At 44.8% G+C, this 23,406-nt stretch overlaps 1 protein-coding gene across 1 annotated transcript in view; it reads left to right on the forward strand.

Annotated features, from left to right (window-relative positions):
- KALRN (kalirin RhoGEF kinase) overlaps positions 1-23,406 on the forward strand; it is a 466,317-nt gene that overhangs the window by 437,127 nt on the left and 5,784 nt on the right. The window contains exons 51-60 of the mRNA XM_059476128.1: positions 2,749-2,872; positions 4,176-4,235; positions 12,266-12,293; positions 12,704-12,875; positions 14,982-15,103; positions 16,211-16,342; positions 18,043-18,207; positions 19,070-19,148; positions 20,275-20,475; positions 21,355-21,493. Coding sequence (XP_059332111.1) covers positions 2,749-2,872; positions 4,176-4,235; positions 12,266-12,293; positions 12,704-12,875; positions 14,982-15,103; positions 16,211-16,342; positions 18,043-18,207; positions 19,070-19,148; positions 20,275-20,475; positions 21,355-21,493 — 1,222 coding nt within the window. The remainder of the gene's footprint in view (positions 1-2,748; positions 2,873-4,175; positions 4,236-12,265; positions 12,294-12,703; positions 12,876-14,981; positions 15,104-16,210; positions 16,343-18,042; positions 18,208-19,069; positions 19,149-20,274; positions 20,476-21,354; positions 21,494-23,406) is intronic.

Consider the following 23,406-nt stretch of genomic DNA (forward strand, 5'->3'; position numbering starts at 1 on the left):
TACAGCTTGTATCTTCTTTTTTTTTTTTTTTTTTCATTTGTTTTGGGTTTTTTTCTGTTTGCAGTAACTTTTGTAATATATTTTTTGGTTTGCAAGACCCCCATCCAAGTACATTCCTGTAAAAAGTATTTTGCACTATTTAAAAAAAAAAAAAGAAACAAACTCACATTGATGAAGTCAGGTTGTGCAATATAATGAATAGTCACAATGTTCATCATTGTACCTGTAATGTAACTAATTTTAAATGTACTATTTTAAATATGTAAAATAAATTTTCACTATGAGCATGTTTTAATGAGGTAAAAGAATTAGTTTGACCCTTTTTTTTGTTTGATTTTTTTTGTTTTGATTTGATTTTAATTTTGTTTATAATATTTTGTTGCTTATTTAACAAATGTGTGGATATATATTTTTCTTTTCTGATTTTAGAAATTTGTCAGTCTGAAATGACTAATGCAAGGAAGTGGTTTTTTGGTATTAAATACAGAAGGTACAACCCTCTTTTCAGTAATACCTGTTGATTTCTTTTAACATCTAAAATGACTAGATGGTAATGCATGATGTATGCTACAAATTGTGTTACCTTACACAAATACCTCAAGGCGCAGAATTGAACAAGAGGAAGGATTTTGTGACAGATTCACTAAAAATAATAACTTGATCTCTGCTGCCGTTTCAGTTAAGAGAAATGATGACTTTACCTGTCAGTCAGTAATGAATGCTACCTGGAATTGCATGTTAAGCCAGAGGAATTGCTTGGCACATCTCTTGCACATCCGCCACGGCCATTCCCGGGTTCCTCTCTAGCCACAGTTTGCAACCACGTGCCCTTAGAATCATCCACGGTACCAGACTCCTGGTGAAGACTGATTTCATTGCAGCTGTACAGTAAAATTCTGCATCAAATTCTGTAGGCAGATGAATTGTGGCCAGGAAGGTGTAACAAAATTGAAAGACGTAAATTGCACTTCTTTCTCACTGCAGTGAGATTTAAAGTCCTAAATGATGTTTTTGAGAATCAAACTGCTAAAACAACCCTGAAAACAAAAAGATGCTTGAATAATAGGAATCCTGTGAGTGAAAAACAACCTGGAGCTGTGCTATCTTCAACCCTATCTGCCAGATCACAGTGACTACTTAGTTTAAGTAATAAAGCTGTTTCTTCTGTGACAAATACTGTACACAAGATATACGGTCGATCCAGCAGTGTTGGCACCATGAATTATTCACCTATGTTCATTATATAGATCAGGGACCCCCATCTGCCATGTTCTTATATATCCTAAAGGAAAACATACCAGTCCTGAAGTGTTGGATAACCTCCCCTGCTGTGCAGTTCACATTTGGACCTTGTCCAGAAACACCCAAATTCCAGTCAGCACCCAGTGCCTGTCTGAGCCGTGCATGGTGCTCTTGTGCTCCCTGTACACGACTGCCCTCACAGGCTGAGTTAGTGCAGACTCCTATCCTGGTTGCAGAAACAGTTGTCATGCCCCAGCTGAGTCTCGTGGCTGTGGCAGGGTTTGCTTGTTCTTCACCTGAGCCATTGTACAGCTCCCATCAGGTGCTGCGGGAAGAGCAGGAGGCACGTAGGAGGCAGCCGCAGTGTTCATGGGGGAGCGTCGGCTGTGTGGGGCGTCCTGTGGGTCCTACCTTGCTAACATACTGCGTTTTATTGGCATCACAGGTGATCCCTGGATTTCATACAACTTCCTTTGTAAAATGTGTCAAGGTACTGTAGACGTGACATGTGCCAAACATTGGGCTTAAACATGCAAATCAAATTTGCATGACTTAAAGGTGGGCAGATGCTTTGAACCTGGATCCCAGCTCATCACACTGCTGTTTTGAGAGCTTTATGCTTTGGACAACATACCCCTCCCCAAATTCCCACTATTTTAACCAAATGAAACCCATATCAAGAACTGGTTTGATTTTTTCTTATGTCTGCTTTGATATGCAATTCTCTTGTCAACACAGCATTGCTCTTACAATGGTTGATATTGTTCTTTTTTTATTTTTTTCCAAAATAAGGTCATAGGAGCAGTAATAAAGGGTGAAAAATTTACTGGAAGTGATGCCTGCTGTAATGCTAGCCAAAACCCATGGCCGATTGATGTCCTCTTTAACTGGATTGGCAAAGTCAAATGGGAAATTCTTGGTCTTGAGAGACACAGCAGAGCTTGTCATTCTAGGAAATTACTTATCTCTTGGAAAATTAATAACACAGTTCCTATTTATTGAGCTGTTTTGTGTTCTGAGAAATATGTAGTTAGCAACAACTTGAATTTCTTAATTTTTTAAAGTTTATTATACTGACTAATCTATTAAAACCATCCTTATATATTTATATTTGTTACACTACTTTCAACCAACGAAGCTAAGGACCAGGTTGGTCTTTTAAATGTAGCAAAATTAAAATAAATCTCTATTTGTGGCAATGCAAGACAAAGTCCCTGAAACCAGATGACCAAGTTTGAGTTGCCTGTGCTTCCATCATGGACATTTTTTTCCTGCTCCATGCATTTAAACAGCAAGTGTGGCACAACATCTGCTTTGCAGAACTCTTTGGTTTGGTTTTTAACTTCAGCTCTCATTGCTGAGATTGAGACAGGCATATTGCCTGCCAGTGGCTTTCACCTTCTAGGGAATTGCAGTAGTTGCAAATGTGGATGCTGGTTCCCCTTTCCAAAACCTTCCTTGCTGCTATGATTTGCCATTTGATTGCTGCGTTTTTTGGTACAACAGGAAGTCATGTTCATGGCATACCCTGCGCATGAGAAAGCGGGCGGAAAAGGAGAGCAGTGGCAAAAATGAAGCCAATGGGCCTCGTAAATCCAAGGATATTCTGGGGAACAAAGTCTCTGTTAAAGTGAGTAAGGCCATCTGAAAGCTCTGTGCTGCTCTCCTGCTTCCCATCCTTTCCACCCCCTGTAGCATCCTCTCCTGAGAGAGGGAGGGGGTGGCAATTTTGAGTTTGGATTTTGGTTTTTTGTTGTTTTGTTTTGATTTTTTTTTTCAACTTCAGTTATCTTTTTTTGGTCCTTTTTTGTAGTATCCATTTTAGCAGGATTTTTGCATGCAAGATAAAATGCAGTCTTTGTTTTTTGTTTTCTTTTTCCTGGCATCCCACATGCAAGTAAGTAATTCTCATTAAGAAACCCAACTATACACAGGGTTCAATAACTTAAAATTGGGACACTAGTGATTTACTGACCTCTGATCTGCTTCATCAGAGCAGCTGCAGCAGTGAGAAGGCCACTGGGTGAACCAGTGGCCTTGCTGATGAGTTTTCTTTAGGTCAATATTTCACCAGATGTTAAGGGGTTCCCAGTATGGGATTCTTAAGGTTTCTGGTCTAGGGAGATGGTCTCAATGACCTTTTTCTTTCCATGTTATCAGACAGGGCAGAGATGCTGACTCTGCCTTGCCAGGAGAAGGTCTCGTGTGTGTGCGTGTGCGTCTGTGTGTGTCTGTGTGTCTGCGTCTCTCTCTCTTTCTCTGAGATCTCCCAGTATGGAAAAGTTTGAGAACTGTGGGGTTAAGCTCCATCTTCTGCTCTGGGTGCCTGACTACTGTGCTCCAACTCAGAGGATCCACCCCTATAAACCGACCATGAGGCCTGCTCAGGACTAATCTGGGGCTTTCCCTCCCAACAGAGGCAAGCAAACACTTGTTGTGATTTTGACACAACCAAAGCCCAGCCTTGATGCAGGAAAGCACTTGAGCATGTCCTTTGGATCCACCCCTCTCCAGGAGAGTCCGTGATGAAGTGTTTTCCTTTGCAGAGGCTTTCTGCCCAACAAGCCTGGTGCAATAGCCCTGGCATGTGCAAAGGGAGGAGCCCTGGCACTGCATCCCTCGGGATGAGGAAGCACTGGGTCCGAGGGAAGCGCTGCTCCAGCATGGTGGCACAGTTCTTCCTCCTCTTGCTTCCTCCTTGTTTCCACTACCTGAATGAATTGCAGAATCACTGCTGCTTCTCTGGCACAAGCATGTCTTTGCCTTTGCTTCCCTTGTTTTGTTGTCAGTTTGTTTTTTGTTTGTGTTTCAGGAGCATTTTCCCTACCGTTACCCATTTCCATGCTGCTCACAAATGTGCTGCTCTGCCCTGACTAACCAATCTCTTTTCTAATCTCTTGTTCTCTTTCTTCCTCTTCATGCTGCCAAACAAGGAGACAAACAGCTCAGAGGAATCAGAGTGTGATGACCTTGACCCCAATACTAGTATGGAGGTAGAGACAATCATCCTTGTGATTATTTTTTCCCAAAAACATGTGTCTGTTTTGAAATGCCTCTGCTGCAAGGGGAGTTGGTGGGTCTGTATTGCTTGCAGATGTGTGCCAATTTAGTGTGAGTCACAAAAAGTGTCAATTCTGGTTTTGCCAAGTCTTGAACTGGAGTTTGGCCTTCTTTTGTAGTGGGAGCAGTGGAGGGAGCTCAGTAACAAGCTCCTACTGAGCTGGAGGCTCACGCAGCCACCCTCAGCCTCCGCTTCCCACCTGAGACCTCATTCCAACAATAATGCAAGTGTGTCAACTGCTGATAAATGTAGCATCTTTCTATATTAAAAACACCCTTTGCCCTGGCAATATACACTTGAGCTGCCAGTCAGGCCAAATGTTGTTGTACCACAACCAGCATTTTGTCTAGAAAATCAGAAAATACAACATTTCCCTTTTCTCTTAGCAGAGTGGGAATTGCATTTCTGTCAGGGTACTGAAGGAGAGTGGTAAAACCAGTTGTGTGAATGTACCTGTGTCTCAGGGAAGGCCAATGCAGATCAGTGGACCCAAATTATGCTACATTATGCCACTATTTTTCCATTGTGAAACCACCAGTTCTAGTGGAGTGCCTTGTTGAGAGAGCCTGAGAGAGCTTAAATCATGAAGAGCTATGGATCTGATTCTCCTCAATTAAGATCTAGCAGAATCCTTGGGGTTTTTTTATCCTGTTTATAGTGACCACACAAAGCATTTCTATACATTTTTCCAAGGCTGAAAGAGATTCCTGCTGAAACAGGCAAGGACATGGTGCAGAGAGCTGGTGATTTTGTGGTGATGACAGGACTGATCACTGGAGAACAGAGATATCTGTGTCCTAGCAGATCTCCCGGATGCTGTCAGCCAAGCTGCACTATAAACATCCTGCAAAAGAAAGCTGATCTTCCTCCTGAAGGGAAAATAAAAAAGAGAGAGAAGTCTATTGAGGTGCACCACCTAGGCAGTTAACCTGCTTTTATTTAAGAAAGCTTGCTTTTATTTTAATTGTGTTGGGATTAATTGTGTACAAAAGGAAAGCTCTTGACCCAGCTGACATCCTGGAGATTGAATGGTCCTCACCTCAAAAGCTGCATTATTCTCAGGAGTGTGTTTGCATTTTCAAAGAGCGTGTGTATTTGTTATAAGGCAGTGCCCATTATTACACAGAAGTCTGTGTAATTTTCATTCACTGAAAATTGTGCTCTGGACCAACAGGTGGCTGAAACAAGGGTGATTGTGCAGAGCTGGATGAAAATCACTGTTCTTTTGCAGAGGATTTCTGTGTTTTGACTTTGTTCAACAGGAGGAAAACCAGATGGTTTAGAATTTCCAGTGGGAGGTGTCTGAATCCTTGCCTTGTCAGCATTTCTAGTCTTTCTGATGGTTTGATTTGGGTTTTTACCATGGTACAGTCTACTGTTCTGAAGTTCAGGAGAAAAAAAGCCTTTCTATTTAAACCAGAAGACAGCAATGTGAAGTCTCAGCTGTGGTATCAGTCTGCTATTGGGGGAGTAGCTGTGTGCCCTGTGTGTGACTGTTTACACTCAGAAAGCCCAGTCCTGCATCTCCCTGGTCACTTACTGGAGGTGGCAGTGCCACTGCACTGCAGTCCCCAGCAGCCACACTATTCCTCATGGCTTGGAAAGCTCAACTTTGCTTCTGGCAAAACTCTCTGGGGCTGAGCAAATATTTAAAACAGCAGAGAAAGAGAAAATAAGAGAACAATTGTGGGGTGACTTTCTAAGGTCACACTGCCCTGCAAGGAGCAGCACAGCCCTTGCTTTTAGTACATCTGCAGCCAGGATTGAGTGTGGTCATCTTGTTGGTCTGGCTAAGAAATACTGGGGGGAAGGGATTGCTGATACCCAGTATAAACTAAATAAATCATCTGGAGGGAGCAGAGCAAAGGCAGGCTCATAAAATGCTGGTGAAACCCTAGAAGAGGCCATGGGGAAGCCTGGTCTGTAAAGGTCTGAGGTATTCACCCACTGGAAACCACAACTGCTCTCCCTTTCCCTTCATTATGAGCGTTTTGATTCTCCTTTCCAAACGTGTTACAATAAATGGGCTGCATTAGAGCCCAGGAGGCCAAAGCCTTTTCTCATTAAATCAGAGGCAAAACAAGCTAAATCCAACACCTGATTTAGGGCTTCATTGACCTTCTAGGCCTTGTGTGCTGGACTTAGATTACTTAGACAGCTGTGCTGCCCCTCCAGCCCACCTGTGTATGCAGTGAACATCTGCATCTCACCTGGTTTTGCTTTCCCTGCTCTGTGTGGAATGTCCACTGATGAGTGCCCAGGGCAGCTGGGGACAACGTGACAGCCCAAGGAGAGGGGACACGCTGTCCTCACAGGTGGCCATGAGGGGTGTTACAGATGCTGGGAGTGGTGACAGCAGAGCTGTGTCCTGGCCAGCAACACCCAGAGGTGCCTGCCATGTGTCATTAAGGTGGAGTCGTCACTCCAGGCAGGTAATAATATCAGGGCCAGTGACCTGGCTTCTGTTGTGGCACTGTCACCCCTGACATCCCTCCTCTTCCCATCATGCACGAGAACATGCACCCAGTGCTAGGGCAGACAGAGCAGTCTCTGCATGCAAAGCAGCATATTAACATATTAATTACCTGGAAATGTGGGTGCAATTTATCTCCACCCCACTTCCTGCACAAGAGATCAGTAAGCTGGTCACTGTACCCATGAAGTCCCACAGCTACTGTGGCCCTTCAGATCTGGCTTTGTTTGCTATTTATGAAATACCACAGTGGTGTCCATTCAGTAGATTCCAGGTTTCTGGAAGAACTTTGCCTTTGTTTCAAGGGAACACAAAGAAAGAAATGTGGAAAACATACATTGTGAGAGCAGGAAACAAATTCTGGGTGACTGTTTAAAAGAGCTAAAATCCCTCAAGTGGGTTTTTGTTCACATAGGCCTTGGAGAATTTCCTATTCATTGTAGCTTTGACTAGAAATAGCATCTCTTGGTGACTGGTTTTTTCCCCTCTTTGTTTATTAATATGTAATGAAAGTGCATAAAGATGGAAATGAAGTTTGATTTTTTCCCCCCCTGGTTTTCTGCTTTGTGCTGTAGTTTCATAAAACAGAAGGCACAAATTCACCTATTAAGTGTGTGAGTGTAGGAGCAGGCACTTAAGGGCCTCGTGTAGCCACGTGAGGGACAGGAGTAACCTGCACTTAAGGATCATCAGAGACTCTTTCCACATGTCTGTAGGAACTGCACAGGGACAGGCAGCTCCACTTCTGGGAACTGTATGCCCTTGTGAATCAGTATCCACACCCAAGTCTGGGGTCCTGGACAATGACACAACTAATTGTCCTGCAGTTCTGTGTTGTAACATCTCATGGGGTTGCAGTATTGCTGAAGGGGTCATAAGGCAGCTGTGCAGATGCCATCAGGATACCTCTCTTGTAAGGGACTGTCCTTCCAGCAGTTAGAAGAGCTAAACCCCGCTAAATCCAGCAGCAGCTCCTCCCTCTCTGGGGTGGACCTCAGGTGCAGGGTTCTGACATGGCTCCAGACATTTTGCACAACTCCAGCTGCAGTGTTACAAGTGCTGTTGGTGACACACGTCTGTCACTGAGCTCTGGTGTCTGCTCCAGTGTCTCTGCTGTGCAGAGCAGAGATGAAGCCCAGGCCAAGTCACTGAAGTGCTGTCCTTAGATTAGTGAGCTGGGCTGCTGCCAAGGTACGTACGTTGAGCTTCCTGATCTGTTTGTTTCAGTTGTGACATTTTAGCATGTCAAGAATTACTCAGAGACACCTAGACCAAGATAAGCACTAGGAAACAGGCACTGTGGAAGAAATATTGTGTTAGCAACCCCACACTCCACGTGGTTGAGTAAGTAATGTTTTAGTGGATACAGCACTGGCTCCAAGTCACCACTCAGCTCAGGCCAAGAACTCCCAAGTGCTTTATGCCTTCAGCCCCTGCCTGAAGTTGTCCACCTCCAGAGTAGATCTAACAGAGTAGTATGAGCAAATATGTCAGTATTGTGTTTTAACTCAGTGACAAAGAGGTGCCATGAAATGGTTTACAAAATGCTCAGCTGCTTGTCTTGGAGTAAACATGCCCTCTGCTGTTTAGGTGAAGCACCGACCTTCTAACAGAGGGCTTCGTTTGCAGACTGTTCTTATGCTTTGGGGAAAAGGCAATATTCTCACTCCTGGTTTTGATATATTCCCTTAAAATAGGATTGAAACATGGCACAGGAAAAATCTGGGCCCTTCTGTGCACTGGTGTGTGTGGGCTGGGTGTAATCCCTCCAAGGAAGTGGGGTGGGCATGGCAAGGACCCCCCTGCCCTGGAGAACCAAACCCTGGCCAAGGTGAGCACCCTCCCAGGCAGCTGAGCTGTGTTTGCAGAGCACTTTGAGACTGGCCACTGGTGTGGCAGGGTGGCTTCTCCCTCCCCACCAGATAAAGCATGTGTGCACAAGTGAAAGATAAGATTGTGCTAAGAATTAGGGCAGTTAGAGTCACTTTGCAAATGGGCTCTGCAGCTACTGATGCAGATGCCTTTCTGTCCTTTTAACATAAGCTTAACAGATCAGGAAAAATACTGCAAAATACTGAGTTTCTGGAGAGGCCCCCATGCTACTTTTCTAAAGCCTGACTGTTAGGTTACACTTAATTGACCTAGCTGTAAATCACTTAGATCCCTGCAGGTCCCCAAAGGCATTCAAGTGTGTGCCTTATGTGCCTGGCTTGGTCTGAGCCCTGAAACGGTGCAGGCTGGAGGAGGGAGAAGCAACTCCCTCTATTCTGGCTATCTATTTCTGGCTTTTTATTGAATAGCTCTGACCTGTCCTTCCATTCCTTTATCTCAGCCCCCTTCCTCCTGCTGCCTGGCTTTGCCTGGTCAGTGTTAGACCCCACATTACTTGAGCAGAGGCCATTTCATGTTCTGCCTTTTGTTACCTTGCATAGGATTTCCATTTTCAGCTGTCACCGTATGGGAAACAAACTCTGCTGGCCGCAGAGGGGAGAAATTTTAACCTGCTCTGGGCCATGCAACAGGTATTTCATCCAATTTAAAAAAAATCTACCTCATCTCAATTAAAATTATGGAGAAAAAAAAAGGAAAAAAGGAAAAAGAGTACATCTGTGTTTCTTACATGCAGTGTGAACTGAGTTTGATTTCCTTAGGGTTTTTGTTTGCATGGTGTGGACTCACACTAGAGTGAGAGCTTCTTGTGGTTCCATTCCCAAGAGTTTGTCCTCTCACAGCCACACTGGTGCAGAGGTTTGTGCTGGGATTCCTTCAGGTTGCCCTTGTCAGCACGAGACCCTGGGCCACCTTCCCCTGCTCATGGCCACCGTGGCCACAGGTGCTCAGCTGAGGGCTGGGCTGCGGGTTCCTCATTCAGGCTGCTGCAGAAGGAGTGGGCAGGTGTGTCCGTGAGGGGATCCAGCCCTGGCAGGAGCAGGAGGCTGTGTGAGAAGCAGCACATGAGCTCTCATCCTCTGAGGCACTGAGGACATGCTCTGGAGCTCCCCTTCTGCACCCCCGGGGATTACAAACCTATTTGGAAAATGAAGGAATGCCCTCCAAAGGTCTTGCACTTTATCTGGAAGGGCTCTGTGGAGGCTGCCAGCTCCTGCCCTCCAGCCAGAGCCAGGACCCTGGCCAGCCTGCAGGGAGAGGCAGCAGAACCCCAGGGCCTGGGAGCAGATGTGTGAACCACCAAGCCAGCCCCTGGATGCAGATCTGTGAACCTTTGCTTTCCCATTTCTGCCCTTCTCACCCCAGCATCTGGCATCCTCCTTCAGAGGATGAAATCAGAAGAAGAAAGCAGAAGAAATCCCATTCCTTAATAAGGTGCTGTATTAAATCACTTAAATGCTGTCATGCAGACAGACTTTTATTTTGTCTAAGCTTACAGCAGGCTAAAGCTGTGCTGTGGCTGTGGGGGTGTTGTTAGGTACCATTTGATTAATTAACAGATGAGGTTTTGGGAAAGAAAATGTAAATTTTACCCACAGACTCTTCCAATAGTATGTTGCAGAGATAATTTTCTTTCTGCTATTCCCACGGTGAGGCAATGAAAAAAAAATTGGTTAGGCAATTATTATAAATTATTGTACCTTGGAAGTCGCTAGAAATGTAGAATTATTTATTTATAGGGATATCTATTACATTCATCATTGTACTTGCATCTTCAAATGAATCCTTTAGAGTAATAAAATTAATATAAAGTGTTAACTAGTGTTTCTTTCTCCTGATCTCTAATCCTGCGGGGATGGAGATCAGTGAATAATAAGGGAATTTAGTGCATGCTGCAGGGAAGAAAGGGGAGAGCTTTGGAGAAAGGATATTTCAGTTAAACACAACAAAAATGAAGATGTATGTGCAAATGAGCCAATGCCTGGGGTTACTCAGCTGAAAAGTAGATGGTGTCTGTGAGTGAAAGTGGCAAGCAATGGTTACCCACAAAACAGCTTTTTCTTCCTTTGCTGTGCTGTGTGAGAGATACAACTTAATCACAAAGATCCATCTCTCTTTTTATCACCTGCACAGACAGGACAGAGGATGTTTTCCATCCAGTACTCCATTGTGCCACAATTTCTTCCTGTCTGCAGGGTCCAGAGGCCGTGTGTGGATCCAGGGGCTGTGTGAGGGTCCAGGGGCTGTGTGTGGGTCCTGGAGTGCTCCCCACACCCCATGTGCTGTGGCAGTGCCCAGCTGCACCCTTCAGAGGGACTCTGTGCTTTCCATGTCATGCCTGGTTCATTTCTGGTGGTGCCAGGGGAAAGCAGACCCTGAGGTCTCAGTGCTGGAACCAGAGCTTTGCTTGGAGCTGCAAAGAAAGGCTCTGAAACCAAAATGAACCTGAATGTGCCCAAATGCCTCCTTGAATGGCACCCTGAGCCATTGACCTTGGAAAACTATATATAAAGCCAAAATGTAAATATAAACCTTGAAGATGTATCTACTTTATTTTGAAGGGTTATTGCTTCTGTTTTGTGGCCTGGTTTCTGAGCCTCTGCAAAAACCTCCTAGCAGCTTTGGCAGGCCATGAATTAGGTCACTGCTTCATTGGCATCTTCCAAAATAGCTCTAAAATAAATAGCAACAGAAATATTTAAGGCGAGATAAACCACATTGGTGTTTTTGGTTGAACATGAAATGGCTTGAACATGAAATTATTAGATTGATTTTTAATAACAAGGCTGTATGAGATTACTAAAATAGTTAATGAGGCTAAAACCTCCATACTATTGTACACCACAATGTAGTTAGGATAAATTCTGTAAGAACTCAGTGGAGTTGTCTTTGCTTTTTCCACCTTTGCTTCCAGAGTTACATTGGCACATAGAGACCACAGAGTAACAGAAGCTTTTCAAGTCTTTGCTAACTTGGTCAATTAACTAGTTAGATAAAATAACTCCTAGCTGTCCAAGCCTAGTTTCAAGCTAGAAAGTTTCCAGCAGTCCAATGAAATAGTGAATTTTCACTCATGTTAATAGACCAAGAACTGTTGCAGGACTGATGCTTGACAGTGGGCAAAATGAAGTATTTAAGGTCTAGTGCTTTCCTTTTTTTCTCCTGAAGCTCAGCAAGTTAAAAGACATTTCCTTAGACCTGGTTAGTGGGCAGAGTGCTGGTGATGTGCCCCTGGTGTGTGGTGACTGCAGGTGACACAGGTCTGGAGGCAGGCACAGGGGGTGCACAAACCACCTCTGGGAAGAGTTAATGGCTTCATCATTATCACACAGGCAAAGAGGAGGCAGGTCCACCCTCCTCAGCCTTGGTGCTGTGCCTGTTACCTTTGATGCTTTTTCAGGGTTCAAGAAGCCAGAGCCTTCATTTACTTTCCCATGTGTGTTATCACTACACTTGCTGCCCCTGCTGGTGTTTAGAAGGTGCCACTTGTAACCCCTGCAGCACTTCTGCAGTTCTGGTCACCATGGTACCTTGTGAAAACAGATGTCTCTTTGTCACTGTCTAGGAAATAAATGCTTGTGTCTCTTTGTATTTTTCAGATAATCAACCCCAATTTCATCCAAGAAGGTGAGTTGAGGACAGCTGTGCTGCAGTTGTGATTTCCTTGGTGCCACAGCATGCTCTGCAGCTAGCAGCACTTGCAGCTAAGGCAGCTCTGTGCTCTCAGCCCCCAGGCAAAGCAGGCTCCCTGCTGGCTGCTGAACCCCCCAAACAGTAACATCCCCTCTCACAGCCTCGTGCACCTGCCAGAGCACAGGGCTGGGGGATGGATGCTCCCCTCTGCCTCCTTCTCTGAGCTGTAGCAGCTGGCTTTGACTGGAGGGCAATTTTAAGGATACAATCCCAGGACTCCCAGCTGCTTGGGACCCAGATCCCATAGTTCATGCTATAATGTATTTTCTAGCCTTGTATGACTCTAGACAGCCTCACCTGAAGATTAATAGTGGTGTTTGTGTGTCCCCATGTTTTTTTTACAGTGGCTCCAGAGTTTCTTGTGCCATTAGTGGACATCACCTGCCTGCTTGGGGACACAGTGATGCTGCAGTGCAAAGTCTGTGGGCGACCCAAACCAACTATAACCTGGAAGGGACCAGACCAAAACATTCTTGACACTGACAACAGCACAGCCACTTACACCGTGTCGTCCTGGTAAGGTCCTGCCTGTGGATCCCAGCATAGCTGGTCCTGGTGGCTGTGTTACCCTCAAACATGGCACCAGCCTGCCTACAAGACTCATCAGGATGCAGTTAATTAAGTGTGGCATGGCATGCCAGCACATCAGTGTGGCAAACACTGGCTGGAAAGGGTCAGGCTTTAGGGCTGGGGTGGCAGTGTTTGTTTCCCAAGCTGGAGTAGGGTATATCCACAAAGTGCTGCTGGCAGATGTGGGCTTGCTCCTGTTGACTTCCCGAGCCAGCTGCGAGCCAGAATGTTTACAAGCCATTAGTTTGGCTAGCATTGCCTCTGCTGGGGCTTCTCTGCTTGAGTTTGATGCCTTGATCTCCTGTGGGAGTCAAGCAGACCATATCCTCACCAGCTTGCAATACCCCTATCACTGGGCATTTTCTTATCTTATTGGCAGTGGTGGGTTTGCAGTTTTCCTGAGCCTTTCCTCAGCTGTTCCTAAAAAAGCCCAGATGTGCTCTGGGAATGCTACATCTGGCTTGGACAGAAAGATGCTTGTCATAATGTTGCTGGCTTGGCTAGCAGAGAGGAAAACTATCTTTACAACTGGGAAGATTCAGAAAGATCTGGAGTTGAATTCAGGTCAGGTAACAGCCTGCTGCTGGATGCTCATCTGCAGCTTATATAAGAAATTTGGGCCAAGCTGCAGTGGAAATCTCCAGGAGGCAATCTTTCATTTCAACTTTTCAGCACTTCTGGCACAGGCTGAAATGAATCTAGGGAGTACAAAGTCACTGAAAGTGAAAAAAGAACAGTAGGAGAGAAGGGATTTTACATGTTCAATTAAAAAAAACCCTTACATCTGATCAAGAGCTTCCTTCAGAGACCATTGGCTTGTGCAGCTGCCCCAGAGCATCCAAAATTGTCTTTAGCTATTGCTCAGTAGATCTCCTAGTGCCTTATCTTCAGCCTCTGTCTGGCTTGGGATGGGGGGATATTTCCATACAGGGTTCTGGTTTTCATCACAGTCCTCTTCCTATTGGCTCCCCGTGCACTATCAGCACTTGCATTGTCTTGTTACTCAAATAATCTTTCCAGTGAGGACACTGCCTGCCAAGCAGAGGCCCAGCAGATCAGTGGCTCTTACAAATCCTGCTGGCATGAGTGTGTGGGTTTCAGGGAGAGGGGATATTTCTGTCCTGCTTTAAACCAGCACTGTCAGACCAGCAGAAGCTGCAGAGTCCAGACAGTTATCCCAGCAACTATGTCCTTCTGCAGTACCTGACAGATTAAGCATTCAAGAGCTAGCCTAGTTTTGCCATCAAGGGAACTTATTGTTGGCTCTAAGCTGGGTCTACAGTTACACAAGCAAAATCCTTTAATTCAGGCCAGCTCCCTCAAATTGCATATTGGAGATTGAAGTGTGCAAACAGCAGTGACTGTGAACAGACATGCTGTAAATTCATGAGGCTGCACAGAGCTGTTTATTTTCTCAGATTGGCCCAAAGACTGAGCATGTCTCACAAAGTCAGTGCTGTGCTTTTTATCCCTGGCTGCTACGAGATGTCCAGTCTTCCAACTGGGGCCCTGGCAGCAGTGTCAGATCAATGGCACGTGCTCCAGGGGCCTGAAGCTCCCTGGAAATGTCACCCTGTGCTGTGTGACTGCTCCCTGCATCTGTGGGAAGCCCAGTTTGTGTGGTGTGTGTTGGGCTTCACTGCAGAGGCACAGCAGCTCACCATCTCCATGACAGGAAAGATCTTCATGGGAAAATCTTTCCAGATATACCAAGCCTAAGCATCCAGCTCTGGACAGGCACAGGCAATGTTTAACTCCTGGACTGCTTGCTGCTTCAGTGATCCTTCACATCTCCTCCTAGACCACAACAGACATGAGGATTTGCCTGGCAGGCAATTTGGACCAAAGGTTTGGTGAAAGGTTTCATTAACAGCCAGACCCTGATGTATGAAGGGGTTGTACTTGGACATCAAATTGAGAGAGTGATGTACCTTCAAATGAGTTAACAGGACTTGTGTGCATGTCTGCTTGCAGTGAGGCAGGGCAGGAACTGTATAAAAACCATTAGCAAGTAAAGCAGTGTTTTATAACTTGGGCTTCCTGCATCCACAGTGACTCAGGAGAGCTCACCTTGAAGATCTGCAACCTGATGCCTCAGGACAGTGGCATCTACACCTGTGTGGCCACCAATGAGCATGGAACTGCATCAACCTCTGCAACCATCAAAGTCCAAGGTAGCACATCTGACCTTAACAGATGGGATTTTCCTCTGTGTGGTCCCTTGGGGGCTGGCAGCACACAGGAGCAGCCCATGCAGAGGCAGCCAGATGTGGAGCTGTGCCAGGGAAAATGGGATGTTAAAGTTGTACCACCATTCCTCAGCCACAACTCCCACTGATGGCTGAAGGCTTTGCATACTCCTTGTGCTTGATTAAGTCATCTGACCATAAACATCACATTTGGGAAATGAAAATGCACTGGCACAGGTTCAGCTCCTGCATCCTCCTCCTAGTGCTGCTTCCAGGAGCTCAGCAAGGTCAGCCAGGGGAAGCTCAGCTCCCTTGGGCAGCTGAGTCCCTGGGGAATGATGCCCCAGCTGACTGCAGGAAGCTCTGGGCTTCAGAATCTGCCTGGAGTGGGAAGAACTGGGATCCAGTGACAATGATGTTCTACCTCCCCTTCTCTTTAGGATACAAAGGAGGTAAGATTTAGCCTGGGTGAAATTGTTCTTCAGTGGTTCAACTTGGTGACATGTTTCCAAGCCTGAATTCTCAGCACTGTAATTAGTGACCCATCTAATTGGAATGAACATGAAATTATGAGTTGATGCTCATTGCCTCCAGCTCTGAGAACGGATTTGTTAGCACTAGAGATGAGGTGCCAGCTGTGTTGAAGGGGATGGCCCAGAGATTAATGTCTAACTGGAGAGTTACAGATGCAGCAATGTCATGAGCATTTAAAAGTTGATTTATTTGGTCTCACAAACCACCCTGGAGATCCAATTTCCCCAATTTATCCAAGCAAGTCAGTGGCTGCACTAACTACTCCTGTGCTGAAGGGAGCCCTAAGCAAAGCACAGAAGGATTGCTGGTCATTTGTCAGTCTGGTCCCAAGCACACAAAGCAGCCTACACACAGAAGAAAATCTGAATGCCTTGCTTGTGTCATCTTTGGGCATTCAGAGGTAGCTGACTCCTCACCTGCTGCTTAGTTAAGCCCCTCTACAAGGTGCAGCTGTCCTCTAGTGACCTGCTGTACCTGATACACCTGATCTTCTGAATAAAGCACTAGCACTTACTGATGTGATGCTGGATTTGGTATTGTTTCCTCTCTCTTCCCAAGGTGTGCCAGCTGCCCCAAACCGCCCCATTGCTCAGGAGAGAAGCTGCACCTCTGTGATCCTGCGCTGGCTGCCCCCAAGCAGTACAGGCAATTGCACCATTTCAGGCTACACTGTGGAGTACAGAGAAGAAGGTGAGTGTGTGAGCTGGGCTTGCTGGCTGTGACACTGAGAGCAAGGTAGGTTTCCTTTATGACACAACAGGTCACAAAAGCATTCTTGTCACCACTGGTGTGCCACTAATTGTAGTTTACAGATCTCAAAGCCTAAGGCAGAAAGAAGCCCTTCCATCATCCAGTCCAGCCTCTCATATATTACAGACCTTTCTATTTTCTCTGGTCCCTTACAACAAGTAAAGTGTGCTAAGCTAAAACATATCCATCACTAAGGCATCTTTTTATCATCTGCATTTTACCACCATCCTTTCTGGTGGATGCTTCCCAGAAATGCAAAACCAAATCAGCCTCATCATTTTTTTTTGATCTGGAAAAAGCTGCAGATCCCTGCATACTTTTCAAGCTCAGCTCTGAAATCCATTTTTTCTTAAATCCAACCATGCATTTCCCCTGAAGAATTAGGTAGGTATTAAATGCACTGTTTTCCCAATTTGCACAGGCATTTGCTCTTGAAAAGGGCATTTGAAATGATTCACAACCCTTTTTGCATTCCTCCTGCAAAGGTGTGAGGGTCCCTGGCAGTAAACCTTGCCTTAGGCATATGGCCTCTGTTTTTCCCCCTTTATCCTTCAAAAAATCCTACCCCATTTTAGTAAGTGTCCAAACCTAATCACTCCATCATATTAATGCCTTCTCCTAGTGAATATTTTATCTTGACCGTCACTGTGCCATCAGTGACTGGCATTTTTGTAAAAGAATAAAAGTTCCTTATTAAGAACTACCACCAAAATAAAAAATAAAAAAACCCAGCAGTGTTTTCCGTATTCCTTCCACTGCAAAGGTAAAACTGACTCTTGTAAAACCAGCCATGACCTTGTGAAACCTGGAAATCAGAATCTGTCCACAGGACACACAAAATGATTGGGTCATGTTAAATAACATAGGGGTAAAATGCCCTGAACTTACTAAAATAAGATAAAAATTTATGTATTCTTGAAGAAATCTCCATCTGTGACAGGGCTCTGTGTTCCAGGGGTCATTTTCTGTTCTCTGATCCTGTACAGATGAGTAAGTACTGGCCCTTTGGTTGCCACATGTTAGGCAGTGGCTGGGTTTGACAGGAGCAGAAACACATGACAGAGTCACACATTTCTTTGCTGCAGTTCTGCTCACCTGCAAGCTTCCTGTGTTGTGTCATAAAGCTGGTTTTCCTCCTGCAGCTGCAGCTTTCACTGTAGCCACCACATCTTCATCTGCAAAAGCATCTGGATTGCACTGATGCCCTGTCTCAGTTTTATCTCACTTGCCTGGGGTTTTTGCAGTATTTCTGCTACTGTTTCTTTCAGAACAGAGCTGTCATAAACCAGTCCTCCTCTTCTGTCTTATCACACTGTCCTGAGACATCACTTGTAGCTCACAGCCACAGCTACAGTGTTGGAGAGATCAACTTGTCCCTGGGCTGAGCATTTCCCATCATTATCCTGAGTCAACTGAGGGCCATTTCCTTCTTTTCTCATTTAGCCAGATGGGAAGGTGGCTGCAAGACAAAATAGCTTCTTGTGATCCATTTCTGGTTTAACAGTCTGCTGTAACACCCTTAAAACCCTGTAGATTTTACCCTCCCAGGGTACTGCCTAACCTGGGCAGAGAAAGCCTCAGCCCTGAGCTCACACAGCGAGCGCTCCCCTCAGCTCCCCCTCTCTCCCTGTGTCCCACAGGCTCGCAGGTCTGGCAGCAGTCAGTAGCCTCAACTCTGGACACGTACCTGGTCATCGAGGACCTGTCCCCAGGCTGCCAGTACCAGTTCCGAGTGAGTGCCAGCAACCCCTGGGGGATCAGCCTGCCCAGCGAGCCCTCCGAGTTCGTGCGGCTCCCGGAGTACGGTGAGTGCGGCTGCGGGGGAAACTGAGGCACAGGCAACACACCTGGGCTCTGTGGGGTCTGTTTGGATGGGTCCTGATAAAAGCTGGGATCCTGGACCAACTAGGATGTAAGAGAAAGCATGGGAGGTGCTCAGAGCTAGTTCTTGGCTCCAGAAAGGATTTTTGTGTCTTCACCTCCATCCAGGCTCAGAGCCTGTCTCTGCCACAGAGGCTATTGCAGATTCCAAGCAGGATCCTGCTTTCTATCCCAAACTATTTCTTGTCTTTATCTCTGCCCAGTGGGCTGCATGTCCTGGCTGGTGTTTGTCCTGCCTTTCCAGCAATGTTAGCAACAGCTGCAGCTTCTGGTGGGCACCCCAGCTGGGGGCTGCAGTTCCACATGGTAAATATCCCCCCTTGAGCAATGCAGCTGGAATGAGAATGCTGTGATGGAGGCAATGCCCAGCACTCAGTGCTGCAGGAATTTGGGGCACAGCTCACTCTCAAGTGCTGTGAGCAGAGCCCACTTTTCCCATGTTTTAGCAACCCTGGTGTGGAGCTAGGTCTGTGACTGGCTTGGACAGCTGGTGCTGCAAGAAGCAGGAGCTCACACAGCATAGCTCTACCCCCATCTCTGAGGCCCTTTTCAGCCCAAAACTGCAAGGACAGTTTTGTGCCCTCTTTATCCATACCTTCCCCTGGGGAGCTCTGGCATTTAGTGGTCCAGCACACAGGAGCTGTGCCTGAGCAGTAGGAAACTGGACTCCTAGTGATAATGTTTCCTGTTTTAATAATAAAGTCTCACATAATTTTCAAATATGCTGTTTATAGTCCACAGCAAACTGTCTTTATACCTTCTTGAATGTTCTTTGTTCTCTCAAAGATTCTGCTGCTGATGGTGCCACTATTTCATGGAAGGAAAACTTTGACCTTGCCTATGCAGAGCTGCATGAGATTGGGAGGTAATGCTAACCCTGCTTATCACTGCTTTGGATATGGCTTGAAGCTTTTTCCTTGGTGAGGAGTTTAGGTTACTTTTGTAGTTAGCTTGAAAGCTGCTGCTCTTGTCAAAGATAAGATACTGATGAAAATACTGAATAGATTATGTTTTTCAAGATAAATTCTAATTTGAGAATTGCAGATTGGCAAACTGGTGAGCAATTAGGCAGCCAACTCTCTGGCAGTTGGTATCTTCTCTGTCATCCCTGATTTGAGGTCCTGTTTTGAAGTCATGATGATTTACTGGCTCTGGATAAGCTTAACCCCGAAGACTGAGTTTGTCAAAACACTTGGGCCTATGACTGACATATCTTTGCTGATTGGGAGGGTGAGTTGAACAGAGCCTAAATAAGAGCTGCACATTTTGTCAGCCCTTTGTCCTCTCCACAGATAACAGATAAGGGGCATGCAAATAATTCAGGTTAATGCAATTATTTCTTCAGCTCAGATGTCAGAGACAATTCTGGGGCTGAAAGGGCAGGAGTCCTTCTGGTTCTGTAAAAAACTGGGATGTATTACTAAGAGCTCAAGTTCATGGTTTCACTGTGTGGTTTTACTTTCAGGAATGGTACTATGGTCTGTAGGAGTTTCCTAAATGCTTCCCTGATAGCTTTTTTCCTAATTTCTTACTGTGTGTCTGAAAAAATGAGAGAGAATGGTAGGACAGTGATTATTTAACATGGGTTTTCTTTTAGTTGTTTGAGAAGGTTTGGTCTCTTTAGTAAAACAGCTGGACAAGGGAGACCCACAGCTAAAATAAAAGGAGATAGAACCTGTAAAAGTGGCAGCAAATTGAACCCAGGGGAGGTTGTTAGAGGATATCAGTGTGGCTGCACAAAGCAAAGTGACACCGTTTGCTCTCAGTGTTTGCTAATCCCCAAAGAATCTCTACACCCAGGGTAAGAGACAGAGGGCCTTTGTTGGAAAAGGTTATGAACAACTTGTTAAATCTGATGCCTTGTGAAATATTAATGTGATGAATCAAAAAAAAAAAAAAACACTTGGAAAATCACTGTGTTATTGTGCTAAAAACTAGGCATGATTTATTCATGAAGCCACCTCATTATTTTGTTTTCTTTATAATTTCAGGGGTCGATTCTCCATAGTAAAGAAATGTGTCCACAAAGCCACCCGGAAAGATGTTGCTGTAAAATTCATTAGTAAAAAAATGAAAAAGAAAGAGCAGGCAGCACATGAAGCAGCTTTGTTACAACACTTACAGCATCCTCAGTACATCACTATCCACGATACCTACGAGTCTCCTACTTCTTACATCTTAGTTTTGGAGCTGTAAGTACACAGAGCTGGGATTTAAGATTTGGGTAGGAATCCTATTAAAGCCAAGCATAAAGATCACCCTGAGTTCAGCAGGAACAAGATTTTATGGATTGAGATGTCAAATGAAATAGCCATTTTCTGCAGAGTTTGCACTGCCTTTTCTTTACAGGGAGTAAGATTAAGAGGGACAAATAAAACTGCTTTCTACTTGGGTGAACTTGGGCAATTTGTGCCCCTTAAAAGTATCAGACCAACTTGGGCAGTTTTGTCCACATTTTACATTTGAGTAAAAGTGTTTCAGCTAGGTCGAAGCCTTCATCATTCTAATACCTTTTGGTGAAAAAACCTGTGTAGCAGCCATGCTTGTCCCGTAAGAAAAACAGCAACCAAACTCCAAAATGCTTTATTAGGGTATATCCAACAAAGTATATTTGGGCTATTTCATTGTTTGTTTGTACAGATAAATAAACTAGGTGGAAAACTTTTATTGGGTTAGTTTTCCCACAGAAAATATTACCAGCTGAAAATGTCAATGATTTTTTTCTCCAATTATGTAACTAGCTCTGTAAATAAATAGATGGATCCAAATAATTAAGAAGTTCTGCTTCCAAAGGGATTGTCTCGTCTATTGAATCCATCCTTAAGCAAATGAGTTTACTTTAAGAGTGTTGCTAAATTTGTCAAGGACTGGAGATAGCAATTGAGGATTAATCATTCTACCACTTCATGGCCTGCAGTATCCTGAGATATCATTAAATACTCATCAGATCTTGCATTTTATTTTCTTCCCTTTTTTAGGTCACAAAATTTTGTTTTCAGACATTAACTGTTCCTAGAGGTGCCATGTGATGTTTCATGCACAGGGTTTGGTTTGGTTTGGTTTGTTTGCAGGATGGATGACGGCCGTCTCTTGGATTATCTGATGAACCACGATGAGCTTATGGAGGAGAAGGTGGCCTTCTATATAAGAGACACCATGGAAGCCTTGCAGTACCTCCACAACTGCAGAGTGGCTCACTTGGACATAAAGGTAGGAACAAATGAGAATGATGCTGTTCTGTGCCCTGGAACAGAGAGTTCCCAGCTGTACAGACAGGGAGGAGGTGCAGGCTGTACCCCACGGAGATGATCACTAAATGGACAAGCTGCTGATCAGAGAAAGGAGTTACTGACCTGCAGCACCAGGTCTCTGCCTTCAGACAAGAAATGCACCTTTTCCCTTGATTCCCTGGTTTGTCCCCAAGAGCTTTCTGGATTTAATGATGGGGAAGGAGGATGTCAGAGAGACAAGAGTGAGATGTCACTAGCACCTGTCTGAAGGGAACCTGTGAACAATTCTATGGAGTTTGGTTTGGGCTCACACTCAGCCACCAACCTTCCAGGGCAGAGCTGGTTTGTGCCAGGCTGCCAGGGGCAAAGGAAAAGGAAAGCAGCACACTACATTGTGCTGGACAGCCTGAGAGGGGAACTGGGTGGGAAATACACCCAGGGAAGGGTTCAGAGAAGAACAAAGGACAAGTTGCACTGTGGAGGAGAAATTGGGGTATTCTCTAACGTCACACTCAGACTAGTGCAGCTTGTACCTGCTTTTGTGAGCACACATGGCAGGAGGCACTGTACTATCCTGGATTTGGCATTGTTCTCCTGTCCTCCCCAGCATCCCAGTTACCTTGGATGACAGAGAATTAGCCACTGAAATTTTGATCAAGTGTTTCAAGTTTTGTGATCTGCAACATCGATTCTGGTTGCCGTTGCCAGGGATATCAGATAATCTATAACACTTTGTAGACTTAAATGACAATTAAAAATAGGGAATGAGGGATAAATTTAACTTTCTTATATAGTGGACAATCCAGCTTCAGGGAGATTTATTCTCATCTCTATAAGCCCCAGGCATGTCAGATGAAATGATACTTTCATTCTTCTGCTGCCTCTACCCCTACAAAAAAATTCCATTTGTACAGGACCTTATATGAGAATTAGACACAAAAGGCTAAATCATCTTGGTTTCTTTCTATGCAATTGTTTGTATTTTTTGCTTTATTTATATGACCTGTCAAAAGTAGGTATTACTGAGGTAAGAAACTGCAAAGAATTCTCTGTTTGATCATAAACAAAGAGACCAGGTGGGAAGCTAATTTTCTGTGACCTCTCTGCAGTTCCCTGAATGAGGGATGCTAAATAAAGTACCTTCTGTTGCTAAGTGGGAAGCAGGAGATGCACTGGTAGTGACAGCAGACCTGTCCATGGATTGTATTGTCCCAGGATGAGCAAGTGAAGAGACTGGAACAGCCATGTTCCAGTTAACTTTGCTTTTTATATATATATATATATATATGCCATAAGGCAGAAGTAAAATATGCATGAGGTTAAGGGAGAGAAAAAAGCATCTAGAAGGGTGCAAGAAATAAATTCAGACATCATTTCAGAGCCAACAAAGGAAGGATAATCCATGTTAAGTCCCCAGAAGAGTGTGTATAGGTAATGCTTAGTATCTCTCACTGAGAGGGAGACCTTAAATACTGAGAGCTGCTAAAACAGACAGAAAACCAACTGGGATTAAATGTAATTTTACTGTCTTGGAAAGCATGACTGTGTCCTGGTGTATGTAGGGGAACTCCATATCAATTGATAGCAACAGTAATGGCACACACCAGTCCCTCCCAGGGTAGTGGGTTCAAAATAGAACATTTACTTCATGAAGAACATTTCTGCTGCAAGTTATGCACACTTACTTAGCCAGCTGTCAGCTGAACAAATGGAATCTAAATAAACTGATCAGATATATATAAGTCTTATTAAAATTTAAAAATCCGTCAGTGCTCTTAATCTGCAGAGATTCGTTTGGGAATATAAACTGTAAGTATTTGGGACAAAGTGCAAAATCCCAGTGTGTTGCCCTGGTGCAAAGGAGGATCTTGTCATTGCAACTGCAGCATTGTT

Source organism: Ammospiza nelsoni, chromosome 7, assembly GCF_027579445.1.
Source record: "Ammospiza nelsoni isolate bAmmNel1 chromosome 7, bAmmNel1.pri, whole genome shotgun sequence".
Classification (NCBI taxonomy): domain Eukaryota; kingdom Metazoa; phylum Chordata; class Aves; order Passeriformes; family Passerellidae; genus Ammospiza; species Ammospiza nelsoni.